The sequence below is a fragment of the Lathamus discolor genome, chromosome 1 (genome assembly GCF_037157495.1).
Source record: "Lathamus discolor isolate bLatDis1 chromosome 1, bLatDis1.hap1, whole genome shotgun sequence".
Taxonomy (NCBI): Eukaryota; Metazoa; Chordata; class Aves; order Psittaciformes; family Psittacidae; genus Lathamus; species Lathamus discolor.
The window spans coordinates 133,596,011-133,615,900 of NC_088884.1; the positions used below are offsets into that span (position 1 = coordinate 133,596,011).

The following is a 19,890-nucleotide window of genomic DNA, read 5'->3' on the forward strand; positions in this document are numbered from 1 at the left end:
CTGAGATAACACGGAAACAGAGGTCTGGGGAATTCACTGGAATTTTAGTTCCAGAAAAGGAAATGAAAGGTATGACAAAACAGTGAAGATCAGTATAGAATCTTAGAATAGTTAGGGTTGGAAAGGACCTCAAGATCATCTAGTTCCAACCCCCCTGCCATGGACAGGGACACCTCACACTAAACCATCCCACACAATGTCTCTTGAACTGTAGCTATAAAGAGTCCGTTGGGATATTTTCTCACTGGAGGTGTTAATGGAGTCTTGGTGATACCATGTCTAGCAGTAGTGTTAGCACAAAGAACTTTAACTGAAGCAGAGAGAAAAGGGGAAGTAATTTGTGCAACCTCTCTATGTGGAGGAAAGAACAAATCTGGGGAGTGGTAATACAGTACTGGATAGATGAGTACAAGAAAGCAACGGGTAGACATGAAGTACTAGGTGTTGGTGACACCAGCTATCAGTACAGTTAATGTGTAAAGCTGCACATTTTACAAAGCTCTTTTCTTTTGACTTAACGTAGATTTTTGAAAACTGATGGAGCAAATCTAGACAACAAAATGGTACTGGTGTGGACTCTGGAGGCAAGGTGTTCTGATAGGAAAGCAGTGGAACAGCCATAGTCAGACAAACACAGGTGCTGGAGGATGTTAACGATTCCTTAAACCAAAAATTTCTTTATTGTTGAAAGAACTAAACCAGAAGTATAAAGAGGCTTCAAAAAAGTAAGTTGTGAATGTTTAATGTGATGAGGGTGTAATTTTGTCATCAGAGCATTTAAAGCTTTTAGTTTTCCAAAGTCATAATTTATTTTCTACTGTTAAAAATGTCCTAAAGATGGTAAAGCATCTAGATGAAGATAAAGATAGTAAGTGTGAGAAATGGTCTCTAGATAAAACAGTGAAGCAGCTATTTATTCACGTTTTTGCAAAACCGGGTATCCAGGCAAGTAGGCACACACAGCAAAGGCAGAACTTTGATTTGTATTTCCTACCCTGTTCCCTCCCTTGTTCCCTCATTGGTTGGGTACTCCAAGGTTTACAGCCTATCCAGCACGTATAATCTACATGCTAACTGTCCCACCTCATTTACATCTCCGCTTACTCGATTTTGTATGCCCCTTCCTCTTATTTGTCTCCTTTTATGGTTCAGTTTCATAACTCTCTGGCAGACATGTAGTACCCTAACTGACTGACTAACTAGAGAACCAGTTTGCACCACCTTAGTTTCGTAGGTTGTACAGAGATAGCATTCTTTTTAACCACAGAGTGTGTCTGTTGCCCAAAGATGACATTGTCTTTAACTACAGAGTGTGCCCCTTTGTTTTGTTCCCTTAGTAACTTAGCCCCAGCCTCAATATTGCAAAGTCTTAATATTACAAAGCCTTAATACTGCGAAGCCCCACCCCTGATACGCGAAAACAAGTTTCTCTCACAGTAAGGCACCTAAAATCTGCTTGCTCCAGAAGTGAAAGCTAAGCAAAAGGGACTGCAGATGTTTAGAAAACAACAGCACCAACTTAATCTGACTATTTCTCACATTAGACTGCAATAGTATGTTCAGTTACCTGTGCGTAAATGCAGAATTATTCCCTGGTATTTGTGTTCAACCAGAAAAATTTGCCTGAGCCCTAAGGAAACAAAGCAGTTTCTTATGTGTAAAAGACACTCCCAGGAAAATCTCAAGGTTTCTCCTGTTACGCTGTAATTTTCCTCATTTCCTGAATCCCCTAATTGGGTCTGTATGTTCTTCCGTCAGTACTTAATGCTTTCTGCCTTGGTCTCTAAAGCGCTGTGCTGATTCCTTCCTACACACTGCTGCATTCCCTCCCTTTGCCCAAGGCTTTCACATCTTACAACGCGTTTCTTTTATCCTTTCCTGTTTCTTAATTTCTGCAATGTAATGTAGCTTTTCAATCAACCAAGGACTTCCTTTTGTTACCACCCCTGGTTTTTTTTTTATAAGAGTTAATTGTACAGCCAATTAAGTCATGATATGAAAGACTGCATTGCTTCTTTTATGTGTGCCTAAAAATGTGACACATCTGGGGCACTGCATGAAGCTCAAGACACAAGCTAAAACACAAGCATCCTAGAAGGTTTTTAGTATTTATTTATGGTGCTTCCAAAAACTGTTGCTAACATATATACTCATTACCTGTTCATTTGCTCACACTAAAATTATACCTTTTTATTATAAGTTATTTGGAGGATGCACCTTACTCTGCTGCTGGCTTGTATGTGATAATACAACAAATAGATTTCCATATAGTAGTAAATAAATAATGGGCAACTGACTGCTGGGCTGCATCAAAAGGAGCATGGCCAGCAGGTCAAGGGAGGTGAGTCTCCCTATATATTCTGCTCTCATGAGACCCCACCTGCAGTGCTGCATCCAGTTCTGGGGCCCCCAACATATGAGGAATGCAGACTGATGGAGCATGTCCAGAGGAGGGCCATGAAGATGATCAGGGGGCTGGAACGCCTCTCCTATGAAGACAGGCTGGGAAAGCTGGGGTTGCTCAGACCAGAGAAGAGGAGACTTTGGGGAGACCTTAGAGCAGCCGCCAGGACCTAAAGGGGACCTACGGAACATCTGGAGAGGGACTTTTTACAAGGGCAGGTAGTGACAGGATGAGAAGGAACGGCTTGAAACTGAAAGCGGGGAGGTTTAGATTAGACATTAGAAAGACATTTTTCACTATGAGGGTGGTGAGGCGCTGGCACAGGTTGCCCAGAGCAGCTGTGGCTGCCCTGTCCCTGGCAGTGTTCAAGGCCAGGCTGAATGGGGCTTGGAGCAACCTGCTGTAGTGGAAGGTGTCTCTGCCCATTGGCAGGGGTGTTGGAACTGGATGGTCTTCCAGGACCCTTCCAACCCAGACCATTTGGTGTATGTGCTTTAGATGGGTGTATTCTCATAGTCTGTCATTAGACTGTCTCTCCCATTTCCTGTGCTCTTGAGCAGGCAAGATGGAGAAAACTCCATCTTCCTAACAAAGGCACCTGCCCTGCACCTCTCATCACCACAAAAACCTGCCTAAAATCTCCCAAGGACTCGGAGTAATTACAGTATTTATGAAGTGAAAACAAGTGCCACGGGTTTGCTTTTAGCCTTACCTAAGAGACACCATTTTAGATCAAATCTTCCCGTGCAGAACTTCTCTCTTTTGGAAGTTTGACTGGAGAACACCAAGGAGGGCCGGGCTGAGGGCCGTGGGGCCTGGGGCGGCGCTGGGGCGGCCGGGGAGGCGCTGGCAGGCCCTCCCGCCGCCGCCCGCCTACCTCTGACAGGCGGGGCGGGGCCGTGTCATGCGGGCCGCCGCACCGGGAAGCGCGGAGCCGAACCGGGAAGGAGGATGGCGGGCTGGGGCTGGGCGCTGCTGTGCCCCGCCGCGCTGCTCGTCGTGGCGGAGCTCGTCTGGGCGCCGGACCCGGTGAGCCTGGCGGCGGGAGGAGAGGGGGCCGGCGCGGAGCGGAGGGGATCACTCCCGGCTCTCTCCGGGGGAGGAGGCGGCCGGGGCCGGGCGGTGTGAGGGCAGCCGGCCCCACGCAGGAGGCCTTTAACTTCACGCGTGTGGGTTCGAGGTAGCGCCTGGCTCCCCTCACGGACTTCGTAACTTCTAAATGGCTCCTCTGACAGCTCTGGTTGCGGTTACAAGTCTTGGCGTTTATGGGGTGTGTTTTACAAGTCCTTACTCATCCCCGCGTTCAGTTTCATACACATCTGTAAAGTGAATATTGTAATGTTACAGCAAAGCAGCGACATTCAGCAGGAAACTTAAGACGGCCTTGCTAAAAGTACATACGCTTTTCAATCTGCTCAGTATATTTGTTATAGCCATACCCAAGGTTAGAAGTGTGGAGCAGGTGGGCTTGGGGTGTCCTCGTTTGGTTTTGCTTTTATTTTAACTGCATAGGTGAAATATTTAACTTTGGGTGGAATTGAGAGGTCAGGGGAGCGGGGGCAGTTACTTGGAACCTGCTGGCTTCCATCTCCTGCGTATGTAAACTGCCGTTCTTGCTTCCTGATGTGTTTCGTTATTCCCAAAGCTTCAAAGCACTTTTTGATCTCTTCGGTTTCCCAATCTTCTCATCCTCTGGGAAGAGAACAGGTTTTTAAATATCTCTGGATCTCAAAATACTCTTTTGCAACCTGTTTTTAAATACAGTTTATGTTAGATTTTTAAATATTTTGGGAACGTACTACTCCCTGTATTCTTTTGTGTTTGCTCTAAGATTTTTCCTAGGAAGTTATATTGATTTCAGGAAAATGAGTGTGGGTTTTGGGAGAGGGAGGACTGCAGGGAAGGCTCTGGAGGACTGTGGACGTCTGCATGACCCATCTTCCCTTAGTGCCCTGACTATGCAGGATTTCCGTTAACCGGGAACATGGAAGCTAAATGCCATGAATTACATCTCAGTGGTGCAGACAGTCAATGCCTTTAGCTTTTGGTTAGGCCCCTCAGCCATACTCAACTTTTTGTCCAAAATGCAGTTTAAGTTGGCTTTGTCCTCATTTCGTCAGCGTTGCCAGAGTACTCTTAGCTTTCCTGTTCAGAAAGGTGCAGAGCGGTGGGACTGCTGCAGCAGACAGATGCTCCACTGGCATCGTCCTGTAGGGGAAGAGGAGCAGGGAGAAAAATGTATTAGGCCACAGAGTTCTTAGACAGAAAGATGCTGCATGTAACGGATTACTTTGCCTGGAAGAAATTGAATGCCATGTCCTTAAACTGTGGAACCTTATTTTGTAGCTCAAAGAGGTCTTTTTGTATCTATTTTTTAATATGAAGATGGGAAACACTGAGTATTATGGAAGGATGCCAGAGATGGTCTACCTCAAAAGTATTTCTGAGCGTAATAAAGAGAGTGCTGGCATTCCTCAGGCTGCACAAGCTACATTCCACCTATTTCAAATTAATGAAATCCGGCTAAGTTTTAAAATATTAACTCGTCAGTCATTAAGCCACGCATTAATTTTCTGTACTAGAGTGAATAATAACTGTCATCTTGGCAGTTTTCTGGCTGTTTTGGTTCCTGTGCTGGTCTACCTTTTTTTTTTCTTTTTTTTTTTTTTCCTTTTTATACAATCAGTTGTAATAGAAATCTTCTGAGCTACTTCCATTTTTTTCTTCTTGTTTCCATCTTTCCCCATACCATCTTTCTCCTCCACTGTGTTCTCTTTCTTTAAGTGTTTGGTCCTATGCTGCCACACATCCATTTTTGTATTGTTATGTGCATGCAATTTTGAAAGAAAGAAAGAAAGAGGCTTTAATCACCACTCAAGAATAGCTGTATTCCTCCTAGGCACTTCAGTGCATGTTTGAAAAGCAAGTCTATAGTGATGACCTCCTGATTGGAGCCAGCTTCTGCTGGCTCTTTCTGGGAAACCCCCTCTGGCTTGTCATATTGGAAACTCAAGGTGATCCTCTCATCCTGAAAGGCTGCTCCTGCTTCTCAGACAGCATTTATTGTTCCTCTTCCAGTGTCAAGCCTCTGCAGAGGGGAGGATCTCGCTGACTGAAGCAGTAACTCCATAGCTGTTTATTTCAGGCCGGTGACAAAGTGCCTGGTGGCTTTTCTGTTGCTGTTAAGAAAATATTTTAGATGTCTCTTTCAATCTTTAACTTGCAAGAGACGTTTGCAGTCAGTCTTCAGCTGATTGCAAAAGGCAATGTTTTTTTGTTCACAAGCAACCAAAACATTTCTAGTTTTCTGGTTGTCTTGACATCTTTTTAAATTACTGCTTGTGTGCCAGGATATAGTAGTTTACCTAAAGAAACTGTTAATAATATTGGCTTTCTTCAGATATCACAATCAATGCTAGCAGTTTTGGAAGGTGTATGGGTTGCTTTGGGGATTCTTGGTTTCTTTAGCTTGCTTTATAAATAGACAGGTGAGAAGTCTAAAATCGCCGACATGTAAAGAAGGAACATTTTCTCTGTATCTTTCCCATAACTCTTCCTTTAGCTGTTGCTTTACCCACCTTTTTTGTGGCTTAGGTTGCAAAGGGCTCGGAAGATAAAAATAGCTTCCAATACAAGATTAAAATCTCAGGAGTGACGTAAGATTTGGCACGTGGAACGTCGCTGAAAATCCTTTGAAATCAGTTTGCATGGTTGCCACTGTTTCCTCTGCATACACGTGGGCTATACAGACAGATCAACTGAATTTCCATCCGCTGCAGATAATTTTTTGTTACAGGCTTTGTCTCTCAAGAAGCATATTCTGACAGCAGGTATCTCATGAAGGTCCAGATCTGCGCATCCATTGCACTAGTATGTGTATGTAATGTCACTTTTTGTGATTGATTTTAGTATTGCAGGATGGAAAACTTCACAAGACAGTTGCATTAGTACTGTTAAGCTTTTGCTTGGCTTTGCATGAAGACTCTGACTTCTGTTGCCTAATTAGTCATGTGATATCCACCCCCTGTCCTCCTTGTTTTGAAACTTCCTCATTTTGAAAATTAAATGGCCTCTTCTGTTTGACCTTTTGTTCCAGCTCTGCAAAGGCTATAGCTGCACCACGGCGAAATCTAGGAAGCACACGTAGCTGCTGGTCCTGTACATTCGCCTTGCATGTAGGAGAACCAAAATTCATCCCATGCTTCTTCTCAGCAGCTGGAAACAATACAAAAAGAGAACACATGATAGCACACAGAAACCAGTCCCACTTTCAAATTCCTGTTTCCAGTTGTAACAAATTATGCCAGTGTTTAAAGCTTGTGGCATTGTGTAAAGCATTGTGTTTTCAAGATTTATGCATTAAAAACAGATAATGTGATGAGCCCAAAGTAGAACATGGACATTAGTTAGCTTTTTTGTCCAGATACATAGCTACTAGACATCTTGTGTCAGTTTTTAATGGAGCCAGAATGCATTATAAGGACACATTAGTAATATAATTAGTAAAGCCAAATAAATATTGGAAATTGAGGTGTGTGGAGTGGTGGAATGATTGCTAAATATTCTTATTTCTATTCTGTCTCCCAAACACTTGTGTCTTGGGAGTTTTTGTAGTATGCGTACCTTTCCTTTTTCCTAGTGGGACATGCTGTGCTCTTAGTTGTTTACTGAGCTGTTCTGATAGCTTGGGGACCAAGTCTGGTCTGCTCTCTACTGGCTTGAAGCACAAGTGTGGCTAGTAGGAATTCACTTTTATTTCATTGGGTAAAACATGTAGCTGTAATTGTGGCATGTATATGCATATGTTTACATATGTATGTGCATGCTTTATGTGATTGATGAGAAAACACCCTTGCATTCACTTTGAGAATGCCTAAATACAGTCCTCAAACTTTCATTTGTAAGTAGCCGTGCTCGCAGGAATGAAGGTAACTAGTTTTTAGTTATGTTCCTGAAATGTGCCTCTCATAATATTTAGCAGCAGTTCAGCAGCACTTTCCCACACTAAATATGAAGTCATGCCATGTAGCTCATTGCACCGAGTAATTTGCCTGGAGTTCATTGTGCTTTCTCTGCTGCAGCTGCACAATGCGGCTTAATGCTAAGCACAGTTATGAATGATGCTATAAAATGTGATTATGAGCAAACTGGTTAATGCTGAGATTTAAGGTTTCTGAACTTGTCTATAGAGTATGCTTATTCAACTCTTCGTTGAATCACACAGAGTAAAAATGCGTCTGTATATTTATGGCAAACTTGTGCTTGCCTTGAACTAAGCTGTTGTTTGTCTCCTACCTCTTGTGTTCTCTGCACCCTTTCCAAAGTCCCAAGACTGTCTTTATTATCAACTCATCAGGAACTGAATTAGTTGATTAGTCCTAGAGGTTTAATTAAAATCTAAGGCTGATAGAGTAATAGTGTTTTAACTAAGAAGCTAAATTGTAATGGTTTGCTGTCTTTACAGTATGGAGAAGAGTGCAGGACTAAAACATACCCTCCTTCAGGGCCAACGTAAGTAATCTGATTCAACCTGTCTAAAAAATGACAGAAAAGTAGTGATTTGCAAGTCTGAACAGTTTGGGGGTTTTTTAGTAACTTATTCCTTTGCATCTCTAAAAAATGCTAGTTACAGGTGCAAGCACCTATTTTGTCAACTGTTTTTTCAAAGCCTTCTTCAAATTTAAACTTTGGTCCTTATCTTTCAGGTTCAAAGGGAACGTACCCACGTATGTCATAAATCTTGATTTACCTCCCAGCAAAAGATGGGATAACTTGATGCGCGACAAAAAGACAGAGGTATGAAATGCAGAGCTTGCTTTGAAGCTTAGGAGGTATAAAACTAGCTCATGGCCTGTACTTTGAAAAAAAGTTTGGAAAGGAATACCTGTGCTAAAGTTCTCTGAAAGGGATAACATTTCTACTTGACTTTTTTATTATGACTCTAGACTAAAATAATTGCTTGAGTAAAACTTCTTTCTATTCAGCTCTTGAGCTTGCAGCATCCAGTGTAGGGGCACTGATGTTTGGGATGTAGAGAAATAGAAACTGGTGCGGGATAAAGCAGGCTTTCATTTATCAAAGCTCTTTACTCATGAAGCAGTACAGAACAAAGAGCGGAGGACTACACGAAAGGGACAGCTACAGCAAAATGAAATGAAACGGAGGCAGCATCCCTTCTCTGCACATCCCTGCTTCTCTCAAAACACTGCAGGAGATGCTGAAGTGAATTTCCTCACTTTTCAGGGATGCTGCTTCCATCAGTGGTGCTTACAGAGCAGAAATCATTTTTAAAATACTCAAGACTATTTCAGACTATTTAGAGCAGCTTCTTCTGAAGGTTGCTGGAAATTCAAACCAGTAATGTTTAATTCCTCAAAAAAGGCCTGGGATTTTTGCTATATCCCTGCTAACTTTAACCTTTCAGCTCTGAAGGCCAGACAAATTCTACTTACACTGTAGTATTTATTTGAAGTGTTGGAAGCTTCAGGTTCACCTTGAATTCTGGCAGGTTTTATCTCTCATGTACTTTGGAGTTAGATCACATGATGTGGAACTCTATTTGTGGCCATTCATATGTCGCAGATGGAAAGCATGTACTTCTGTAAGAAATTTATTGAGTCTTTTGGCTTCAAGAACATCAGTGCTTAAGTGAAGAGCTTTTAATTAACATTTTTAAAGACAGAATAGTGCAGCGTATTAAAACATGATCAAAGGAGCAGAAGACAAGGATGGCTTTTCCTTGTAATTCTTTTTCTCTACACATCAGAGCTAGTCAAGAAAGTTATTTGAATAAAGGTTGAAGAATGACTCTTTAAAATGAGGAGTTGGGGGTGGTTTTCTCAGCAGGAGCACAACATTTAGCACTTCCCTTAAATACATATTTTTCACCAAAATGATTTTTTGAAGGAGTTCTGTTAATATTGTAGCAATCCTAATGCTCCAGATGTACTCAGTAAAAGCTTTTGTTCTTTTTAGCTGAAGACTGTGGTCCAGAATATTAAAGATATAGCAAATACCTTCTTCCCCAGTGGCAAAGTTGTTGACATAGTGGATAAGAAAATAGTAAGTATTTTCAGTTTAAGAATTTTATTACCGTATGCTCGACTACCAGAACTGGAGTGCCGCTAAGTCTGACAGTTAAGAACTTCATGAGTGATAATTCTTCCAGAATAAAAATGCTGTTTCAAAGAGTTACTCTGAAATTTTGCCTTCTTGCCTACTCTGAACTACTCTGAAACCATCAAGCCTAAAATGCACACATCTCTTCCTCCTCTGATTTTTTTCTGAGATCTTTTCAAGTTTGGATCAGTCATGACATATGCTACTTAGGAAACCAGGATATTGCTGTAGCAAAACACTTAACTGGAATTCCCTTTGCTATGTTCAACTCCTTTTAAACAGTAGAATAAAATCAGGTTTTAAAACTGTCATAAGTATCTGAGTAGAGGGACAATTGACCAGGTGTCACCTTACAAAATAACTTATTTCTGATTAAAATAGGCTTGGGCATGGAATTAGAACAGGGGAACACAGTGTAGCACTAGAGACATTATAAGGTAAGATCTGTCCCCCATCTTTATTTACAGAAGCCTTAGGTCATACTGGCCATGCTTCATTTGTATCCCTGTGTGCCTGAGTAGGGCTGACATAAAGGTAGCATCTACAATAGTGATGCCAGTGTGTGAAAGGTAGGGATTCCCAAAAAGTCAAGCTGAATTCTGGTTGAGCTCCTAGCATGTAAGAGTCTTGCACTCTGTTCTGGCTGCTGCTGCTAACAATAATTAAAAAACTGTGCTAATCTCTGTTGTTCACATATCAATATTTTGATGAGTAATAGTTTTTGCTTTCCCCAAGTATGTACTTGTCATCCTCAAGTTCTACAGGCTGCAGAGGAATTCAGTACTCAGTATTTGTGAGAAGGGTGTACTACTGGGAAGAGATTTGTTTTAAATAACAGAATAGTATCGATTTACACAAACAATGTACAAAACTTTTCCTTTCAGGTTCACCTGACAGCCACGCTTCCTTATCCTTTCAATGAAGAACTTCAAGGGATTGCAAATTCATCCGGGATTCCTTTGGGTAATAGTTTCCAGCAGTCTGTTAACATTGTGAAAAGCCAGACTCATTTAGAATAGTTAGGGTTGGAAAGGACCTCAAGATCATCTAGTTCCAACCCCCCTGCCATTGACAGGGACACCTCACACTAAACCATCCCACACAAGGCTTCATCCAACCTGGCCTTGAACACTGCCAGGGATAGAGCACTCACAACCTCCCTGGGCAACCCATTCCAGTGCCTCACCACCCTAACAGGAAAGAATTTCCTCCTTATATCCAATCTAAACTTCCCCTGTTTAAGTTTTAACCCGTTACCCCTTGTCCTGTCACTACAGTCCCTGACGAAGAGTCCCTCCCCAGCATCCCTATAGGCCCTCTTCAGATACTGGAAGGCTGCTATGAGGTCCCCACGCAGCCTTCTCTTCTCCAGGCTGAACAGCCCCAACTTCCTCAGCCTGTCTTCATACAGGAGGTGCTCCAGTCCCCTGATCATCCTTGTGGCCCTCCTCTGGACTTGTTCCAGCAGTTCCATGTCCTTTTTATGCTGAGGACACCAGAACTGCACACAATACTCCAGGTGAGGTCTCACAAGAACAGAGTAGAGGGGCAGGATCACCTCCTTTGACCTGTTGGTCACACTCCTTTTGATTTAAAATTAGTATGTGTACAATCTGCCCTATAGTTGTAGTCATCTGTGACTATAACAAATAAATTATTAATGAAGTAGATAAAGCAATAGATTGCATGTCAAACTAAATGAAACCAGAAACAGTATTTTGGAGGAGAATGGCAATAAATCACATAAGCCTTTCATCAGGCTGGAAATTCTCTGTAGAGCTGTAGCTTCTCACTCCTGAGTTTTGGGAGGTGGAGCGAGTTTCAGTTCCTGTGCACCAGAATTTGGGGGAAATGCTTCATTCTCGTTGGTTTCCCATTCAGCTATGTGGCTGCTGTTGATATACCAAGAAGGCAAGGCTTAGTTTCATGCTATGCTTTATTTCATTGTGATCCTTTGCCACATCCTCCTTCCTTCCTTCCGTACCTTGTGAAAAAGAATGCAATTCCATTGAGAAGTAGACATTGAATTCTTCCAGAATTGTGACAGAGAAGGTCTCTACACCTGCTTCCACTGCTTCGCCCATACAGGAGCAGTGTAGCTGGTGCTAATCAGCAGCTCTTCTATGGAAGAGTGGTACATAGAGTACATTTCTTCTTTAAAGTGAATTTTAGAGCTTGTTTTGAAGTTTCCAGAGCAGGAAATAGCAATTACTGTCAGTTTTCTGTATAGTACAGCAGAAGGCCAAAGGATTCTGATCTTCCTGTTTGCTTTTCAGGAAGCTCTTGATTTTGGTGAAACAGTCGTTTCAATGCTCAAATGAGATTTAAACAGAAATTCGTAAGAGAAATATCATAGAATGCTGAACTTTGCAGTAAATTTTTTTCTTACCCTTTTTTTTTTTTCTCTATTCATGGCAAAAGTTTCAGACTATTGAACTTTGTTTCTCTTTGTTCTAGGGGAAATTGTTATTTTTAACATCTTTTATGAAATTTTTACTGTATGTACATCAATAGTGGCGGAAGATAAAACAGGTAATGCAACCCAGAATTTACATAAGAATCTTGTATGTAGGAGAGGGTCCAGGTCAATTAACACAAACATAGTCCTCAACTGCAGGCAAGAAGGTCTAGTAGAAGAGACTAAAAGTCATGATAATAAAAAGGTATTCCTGAGAAGAGAGCAAGAGATCACAGTTGTCTGAGGTTAAAAAAAAAGGGAAAAAGTACCTTCAAAGATTACAGTAGCTGGCATTTGTTTTTCCAGGGGAAAGAAACGCCAGCCAGACACCCAGTGCCGTGAGGGATTCTAGTGCAATCTGTTTAGCATCTAGTTCCTAGTTATTCCTTATGAAAAGGGATAGCCTGTTCTAAGAGAAAAAAATACTTGTTCTGTTACTCAGTTCTGCAGCCCTTGTTTGTACCTGTTCCAGCTCAGGAAATGTCTGTGGGGTTCTCAGAGGGCTTACGAACATCTCACTTTGAGAGGAAGCTCAAGGTAATAGCATTGCATTAAGATAATGTGGAAAGCATCTCAGGCTAAGATGGACAGCAGTTTACAAGATTACTGGATTTCAATTACGGCAAAACACTTTGTTAATCCAAACACACACCCCCCCATTTACTGGGCTTATGAAAAGGGCAACTAGACAATGGTATTTTCCTTGCTTACTTTCCCAGGTATTTTTCCTGCTTATTTATTTCCTGATTTTCTAAGCTGAAATTTATGTCTCTTTCTTTAGAAAACTGTATTTAATTTTTTATTGCTATGCAGGGAAGCTGTACCATGCCAGAAACTTGGATTTTGGGCTTTTTCTTGGGTAAGTAACTACACTTTTAATTATTTGTTTATTTTTAAACCCAAAGAGAAAGCTGAACTTGAAATTTTGACATGCATTCTATGAGTCTAAATGATGAATTGGATGTTGTTTGAACTGTGACAAGTAATTCTGGATTGCAGGTTGTGAAAAAAGGGCTAAAAAAACCCAGTGAAAGGGTAGTTCTGCTGATCTTATGCCAAACTACTGCAAGTGTGTCAAGAATGACTTTGTAAAACAGTTGTGTTCTGTGTTACTTAGTGTTTTCTCAGCTCAAATTTAAACTGTCACTAGAAAGGTCCATGTAACCGTATCTCTGAGGTATGGTTTGTTCTTTAAATGGTGGGACAGAAGCGCCAACTGTAGTGTATGCAGAGAAATGTAGATTGGATTGAGGCTTGGGTTTATGGTTGCTTTTTTTTCGCCCAAATTCTTCCCCTAGTTACTGTACTGTGCTCTACTGGCACTTCCCATCATTCATCACTTTGACTCAGAAGCCAGTGCTTTGTCCTCCACTGATCTAACATTACCATTCATTTGGATATAAATTCTAGTTTGGTGCCCAGCACTGGATTCTCTTCTAGTTTTCATATCATACCTTATGATCATGTAGTTCTATTATCCCACTATATTGTGTAATGTCACGCATCCAGATGGCTGTCAATGCCCAGATGGAATTTAAATGTCCATCCCCATTAAGATTCTTACCTGTCTATCAAAAACTCTTAATGTTGTCAACTGTGACTCCACCTATCCCTTGGTTTGGCTTGTGTTGAAATTCTCCCACTAGTCAGAAATACTGCGAACGTGCTCCCTGAAAATTAAAGCAACTTCCAAAGCTGCTCCCAGAACCTGATTGTTTCCACTGAATTTAATGGTCAGCTAAGTGCACTTTAGCACCCTGTTGCCTACAGACTGTTCTGGCTTAATTTACAAACTAGACTGGGGCTTCCCTCAGGGTAGAGCAAATCCAGTAGTATGTGGTTTGTTTTCTCCCTTTGAAAAGTCAGGATTTAGAGGAACCGGATCGTTCTGCTGCAGAACAAGCTACACATGCTTTCGGAATACAGTAGGTTTGGTGTCACAGGTAGCACCTGTAGCAGCCTCCTTTTGCCACTAGGAATATAACAAAGTTATGTGTGTCAAGGCAAACCAGCTGTATTGGTTGTGCTGTTTAATCCCGAGTAACGCATATGCTCTTGGTTCAACCAAAACTTGGTTCTTTTCACTCACTGCTTTTGTATTTAGACTTCCTAGTTGTCCGTTGCTGGTGCTGCTCCCATTAACTGCTGAGCAGTGGTGTTGGCTGGCATGAGTAAGATCAGAGGACAGGCATCACACAGGACAGGCATCACACACAGGCAATCTGTGTGCTTTGAAGGGGAGTTTTAAAAGCTGCTGAGGGAGGGAGGTTTCAAATGCTGTACTGTCTTCTGCAGGTGGGACGTTAAAAATAACTCCTGGACTTTAACTCGGGAACTGAAGCCCATAGTAGTGAATTTGGACTTCCAGAGAAACAACAAAACAGTATTCAAATCTACAAACTTCGCAGGATACATAGGCATGGTGTCTGGAGTCAAACCAGTAAGTAAGAGGAGGGGGGTGTTGTCAGTTTGTTAATAACGCTTCAGACTTCCTTTTAAGATGTAAATTTGTCTGCTTTCACTCTCTGCCTCGGGATGGTTTTTAATAAATGATACCTTAATTGTTATAGTACACTGTATAGCTGTTTGAAGAAAGGTAAAAACCCCAATGCCAAACGTTGAATTCTCAATACAAACAGGAGTGAACACAAAAAGCTCAAGTGGTTGGAGTTTCTTGCTAGCAAAGGGATACTACTGTGATCCCAGAGGTGAAATGGCATAGCTGTGCTATTTTAATTCCTCCTCTAATCCTTGGAAAAGGAGTCCTACATTGCAAGGAGTTTTTATTATTTCTTATTTTAATAGGCACCTGAAATTTGGGGGTTATCTTAAGTCGTTAAAAAACAGCAGTGGAGAATATGCCAAGGTCTCCAGCTTACTCCTTCTTTCCTACATGTTCTGGCTTTTATCCTCTATAGTAGGTGGCCCTTTTTGTAGTAGAGCATTTCTGGCATAAATCCCTGCATTGTATCCATTTATTTTTAATTCTGGTCAAATAAATTGGGAGCAGTCCATTCTGAAAATGATCCAGTGTAGCTGAATTCCACTTCAAAAGAAACTAGTTGGACTGGGATTTGAGTTTGAATTGCATGCTGAACTGCATACAGCTGCATGCCCATGTGAACAGCAATAACATACCAGGGTGTACTTAGCACTGGGACTGAAAAATGTGCCTTCAAACTGAAGCAGTATTCAGAGGTTTGGGAAGAAGGTAATATACAGCAGGGGAAGGAAAACTGGTAATTCCGCGATGCAGCAAGGACCAAAAGAAAAATGTCCACAGGCTTGACCTGCTTAGCATAAAAGCATGGTTTGCTGGGCTGCTGTGCCAGGCTGGAAGACTATGAATTACCATTTCACTTCCTCAAGCAGTGGTGAATTAGGTTCTTCTTTGCATGGGCTTAATCTTGCAGCCCAAAGGGGAAAAGTCTAGCAAACAAGAAGCTCAACTGGTATGTGAATTGCAGTGCTGCCCCTTGTTTATTACTGACATCAGTGGGCTGGTGATGAATGGATGTTGACTTATTTTATGCTTTTCAGGACTTGTTCACTCTGACAATGAATGAGCGTTTCAGTCTTGATGGTGGTTATGTTGGTGAGTAATGCTTATTTCTGTCACTATTTCTGTACAAGTTCTCCAGACCTTGGGCATGCCGGTTAGCTTAATAAACAGGCACACAAATGGTGAAAAGATTCCAGATGAATAAGATAAAGCACAGTTCACTTTAGAGGCTATGAGAGTTAGAACAGCATGTGTGAACCTTCTGAAAACAAATTACTGTAACCAGTGCTGTTTTGCAGGAATCTTCGAATGGTTTCTTGGTAGAAGAGATGGTATGTGGATGGGCTTTCTTACAAGAACAATACTAGAGAATGCTACAAGGTATTTCCCCCACCCACTCACACTCAATATTCTGCTGCTTTAATCTACTTTGCTTTCAACTGGCGTGAACACTGTAGATGTATCTAATGATCTTATCACTTGGTATCTAATGATACAGATACCTTCCTAGAAACCTTAACATTAAATAGTTCTGGTTTTGCTGGTAGCCTGGAGGAGGGAGAAGCATCATACATGATCCCTTAGAACTCCTCAAATTGTTTTCTTGGATATTTTTGTTCCAATGAACCTATTGGTATCTGAATGTGTAACAGCAGCATTCTGGGTCACAGCACATCCGAAAGGCTTTTTATAGAAAGTAAACAGCAACAAAAACTCTCACTAAATGAATTAGATGGAGTATAACACAGCATGTACGTTTAAACCAGGAATAAGATGATGAAAAGTGTGGAGTACCTCCCAACAGCCATACTTTAGATACAAAAGTGAGTAGAGGAGCTTCGCTTAAATGTATTTCTTCATTGTGATACAACCTCCTCATATGTGCATAAAAGGGGAAGAAAGGTGCAACTACTGAACTGTTCCTGGGTCTGTGAAACTCATTTTTCTGTACTTCAACCATTTATAATGTTTAACAGTCCAACACTACTTTGTTATCTGCAGTTACCAGGATGCAAAAGACAAACTGGCAAAAACAAGACTGCTGGCTCCGGCTTACTTTATACTGGGTGGAAAAAATTCAGGAGAAGGGTGTGTGATAACTCGTTCCAGGACAGCCACTCTGGATATCTGGGAGTGAGTATGCTTGACCTTACACCTGACTTGGCTTTCCAGAAGAGGATGGGTTCCAACAATAATTGCATCCCATGTTTCTCATGGCTGCTATTGTCCAAGAACTCACTTTAGCATTGTTGAAAAATTCCACAGGAACCCTAAAAAAACATCTGCCTGTATGTAGTATATACTATATATGTACTTACTGTATACTTAGGGAAGCAAAACACAAACATACACGTCTTTTCCAGCCTTGATATCCAGAAAGGTACGTGGTATGTCTTAGAAACAAACTACGATCGCTGGAAGCCTCCACTGATCTTGGATAATCGTAGAACACCTGCAATGAAATGCCTGAACCAGACAACACAAGAGGTAAACGTCTTCCCAATACCTCTCCTTGCTGCTTTGAAGCTCTCAGCTCCAGTACTGATTCTGACACTGCCAGGAGCAGCCGGTGCATTTGCAAGCACAGCTCTAATGACAAAAGTGGCTAACGGTTTTGTGGCAATTTGTCTGTGCTCCTGGGTAGTGAAGTACCAGCTGCTCTTCACACAAATGGGTTTTTGTTTTAGAGTTTCTCTTCATGTAGGTGGGTTTCCTGCAAGCATGTTCTGCAGCTGCATTTGCAGGAGGTTAAACAGGAGATACTTCGAGAGAATTTTCAGTGTTTCCTGGGCTGTTTTAACACCAGTGAAATTCAAACACATGCTGTCGGGCAGCAAACATTGACACTCAAGTGTCGTATGCTGTACTGAGATCTGGTCTGCTCAGGTTTTTGCAGCCCGTATTCTTCTGATCTCAACATGTACAAGTACCATGTACTCTTAAAGCTGTATCTTACTACCTAATTGAGCAATAAAGAAGTTACAGTTTTGAGCATTTACTCTCACAGGTTAATATCCCTTACCATCAATGTATTATCTTCTTTTTAGAACCTCTCCTTACCAGCCATTTATGATGTTCTCTCTACAAAGCCTGTCCTCAACAAGGTAATGCTTCTATTTCTGCAGAAGGTTTAGAGTGGGGGGCAGACCATTAACCACTGTATGTCTAAGGAGGAGGTCACAGTGGTACATTCAGAGTTTTTTAGGTGAAAACATGTGCATAAAAATGAAACAAATTTCATGTTTACTTTGTAAAACCAAAAGGTAATTGCTGTTTTCCAGAGGCCCTACACCTTTAAAACTCTGAGCAGCCTGAGCCCTTTTCTCCTAGCAGGCTCTGGTTTGAGGCAGCATTTGCACTATAAACATCTTAAGGACCCTTCTAACCTGAATTAACCTGTGATACATTCCTTTATAGGTAGCAAGAAACAAGTTGATATACCTCATGGTTTAGGCATACTACATGCACATTCTTCTTGCAGCAGCAGATGTTTTAGTCTGAACTTCAGGTTTTGGTGTTTAGGAAGAGGGGAAAAAAAAAAGGACTAAAAGGATGGAAAGAGGTTTTGAATTATAAAGTTTAGTTACTGTATTAAGTGGAAGCAGCATTCTTGGCTGAGGACACAAGCTGTGCATACTTCCATGTTGTTGACTGAATAAGATAAATGCTCATTTTTAGTCAAACTGTTCATCTAGTATCAGAGAGAGGTTTTCACTAATTGCTGTAATGAGGCTTTGTCTTTTTCTTTCCCTTTTTTCTTCTTCCTCCCACCTGCCTGATAGCTGACTGTGTGCACAACGCTGATGGAGGTGGATAATGGCCATACAGAGACTTACCTGCGGGAGTGCCCAGATCCCTGTAGCCCTTGGTAGTCTTCTACCTTTCCTGCGTTGGAAGCTGCTTGTCAGAGTTGGAGGTCATCCAAGAAAAAATAATTTGGGAAAAAGATTCCTCAGTCTAACTCCTCTCTTCAGAAATCTAATGGCTACATAGAAATGCCAATGAGCTTCTAACAGTGGGGGCCCCACTGTCACAGTGGACTTTCTTGCTTTCTGACCAGCAGTTGTGCTGACAAGAAATGTGTACTAATGAATGTCTGCTTTGATTTCAGCCATTTCTGACAAATGAGTTCAGCAGTTGGCTCTAGATCTCTTCAGTCTTGGCAGTATTCTTGGTTTGGTTTGTTGTTGGCTTGTGGGTTTGTTACTTTTTCTTATTTGGTTGGGGTTTTTAGACTTCTAAAGCACACGGGAGTTAAAATTGCACTTATCAAGCAGGAAAAATTCTGGGTATAAGAAGGCCATCTGGGAGGAACAAATAACAGAACTGTACCCTAAGCACATTAAGGAGAATTGCTAGTGTTTTCCAGTGTAAGGATATGTCAAAGATAACCTGTTATAAAATAACCTACCTGCTCACAGAAACAAGGTCTAAGGGCAATACTTAAAATGAGATCTGAGCCAAAAAAATGTCTTTTTACTAATGTAAAGATATTCTGCTGAAGCCCTTTCTTGGCCCAATAACAATTTTTTAATACAGATTATTCTGTTGTCTCAAAAAAATAAATACTAATACAGTAAATATTGTTAAGAACTACTTTATTTCACCAAAGAACACATGCACTGATTTTGTACCTCAGTGGCAGTCACTGTGCATGTTACATAGAACATGGCAAAAAATCTCTGCCATCTCATACAGTCACATAACAGCGTGATTTAGATCAGGGGAAAATGCCTGTATAGTGTGATTTGCAGCTTCTGGGACATTTGATTCATATAAAGCAGTTAAACCAAGTCAGATAATGCAGTCTGTACCATTAAGAACATATCGTGTACTTCTGAGGTCGCACCTTAATCTGGTAGGGGGTTGTTCAGGTTTATTTGGAATTAGTTGTGTAACAGCCATAATCAAATTACTTTGTCATTTAAAAATAAGTAAGTTTACTTGCTTAATGAGTCCTGTCCCACTTTAGCATATGTGGAGCAAGGCAGTGTAGACTATTTACAGTCATTAACTAATGAGCTTTTGGTATGTCCCTTGTGCAAGACAATCCACGTTTCCACACTGGAAATTGCTTTACAATTGCAAAAGCACAGCTAAATCCCGTGGATGTCTGTCCAGAGCCTGAATGCCTGTGCCTGCTGTTGACTAAAATAAACAAAGCTGTTTAGAAACAAAAAGCCCAACAACTATGTCTTACTGTGTCTGCCTTACAGGGAAAAAGTGTGGAATGTGATGAATTGCTTATTGATTTGACCTTCGCCTGTCAACTCTGAAAGCACTTGATCTGAAGGTTTGCTCAAGCCACACAAAAAGTTTAATTTTGTTACAGATAGAGACATCTGGTTTTAACAGCAGTTTACTGCCCCCTCCTGCTTCTGCAGCCCTAGGCACTGTAATGGAGGC

At 41.4% G+C, this 19,890-nt stretch overlaps 1 protein-coding gene and 1 long non-coding RNA gene across 2 annotated transcripts; one reads left to right on the forward strand and one right to left on the reverse strand.

Annotated features, from left to right (window-relative positions):
* Window positions 1-3,279: 3,279 nt before the first annotated feature.
* Window positions 3,280-19,664, forward strand: ASAH1 (N-acylsphingosine amidohydrolase 1). Its single transcript, XM_065696231.1, has 14 exons — window positions 3,280-3,433; window positions 7,869-7,915; window positions 8,110-8,200; window positions 9,380-9,466; window positions 10,408-10,486; window positions 11,981-12,055; window positions 12,795-12,840; window positions 14,277-14,421; window positions 15,522-15,576; window positions 15,783-15,864; window positions 16,486-16,617; window positions 16,848-16,971; window positions 17,532-17,588; window positions 18,267-19,664. The coding sequence occupies exons 1-14, from the start codon at window positions 3,356-3,358 to the stop codon at window positions 18,354-18,356; spliced, it is 1,188 nt and encodes a 395-aa protein (XP_065552303.1). The 5' UTR covers window positions 3,280-3,355; the 3' UTR covers window positions 18,357-19,664.
* On the reverse strand, window positions 3,843-5,697 carry LOC136022653 (uncharacterized). The gene is made up of 3 exons (XR_010616245.1): window positions 5,276-5,697; window positions 4,477-4,612; window positions 3,843-4,096 (listed from the first exon to the last, which is right to left on the reverse strand). It is a non-coding gene; the product is annotated as an uncharacterized LOC136022653 (long non-coding RNA).
* Window positions 19,665-19,890: the final 226 nt, after the last annotated feature.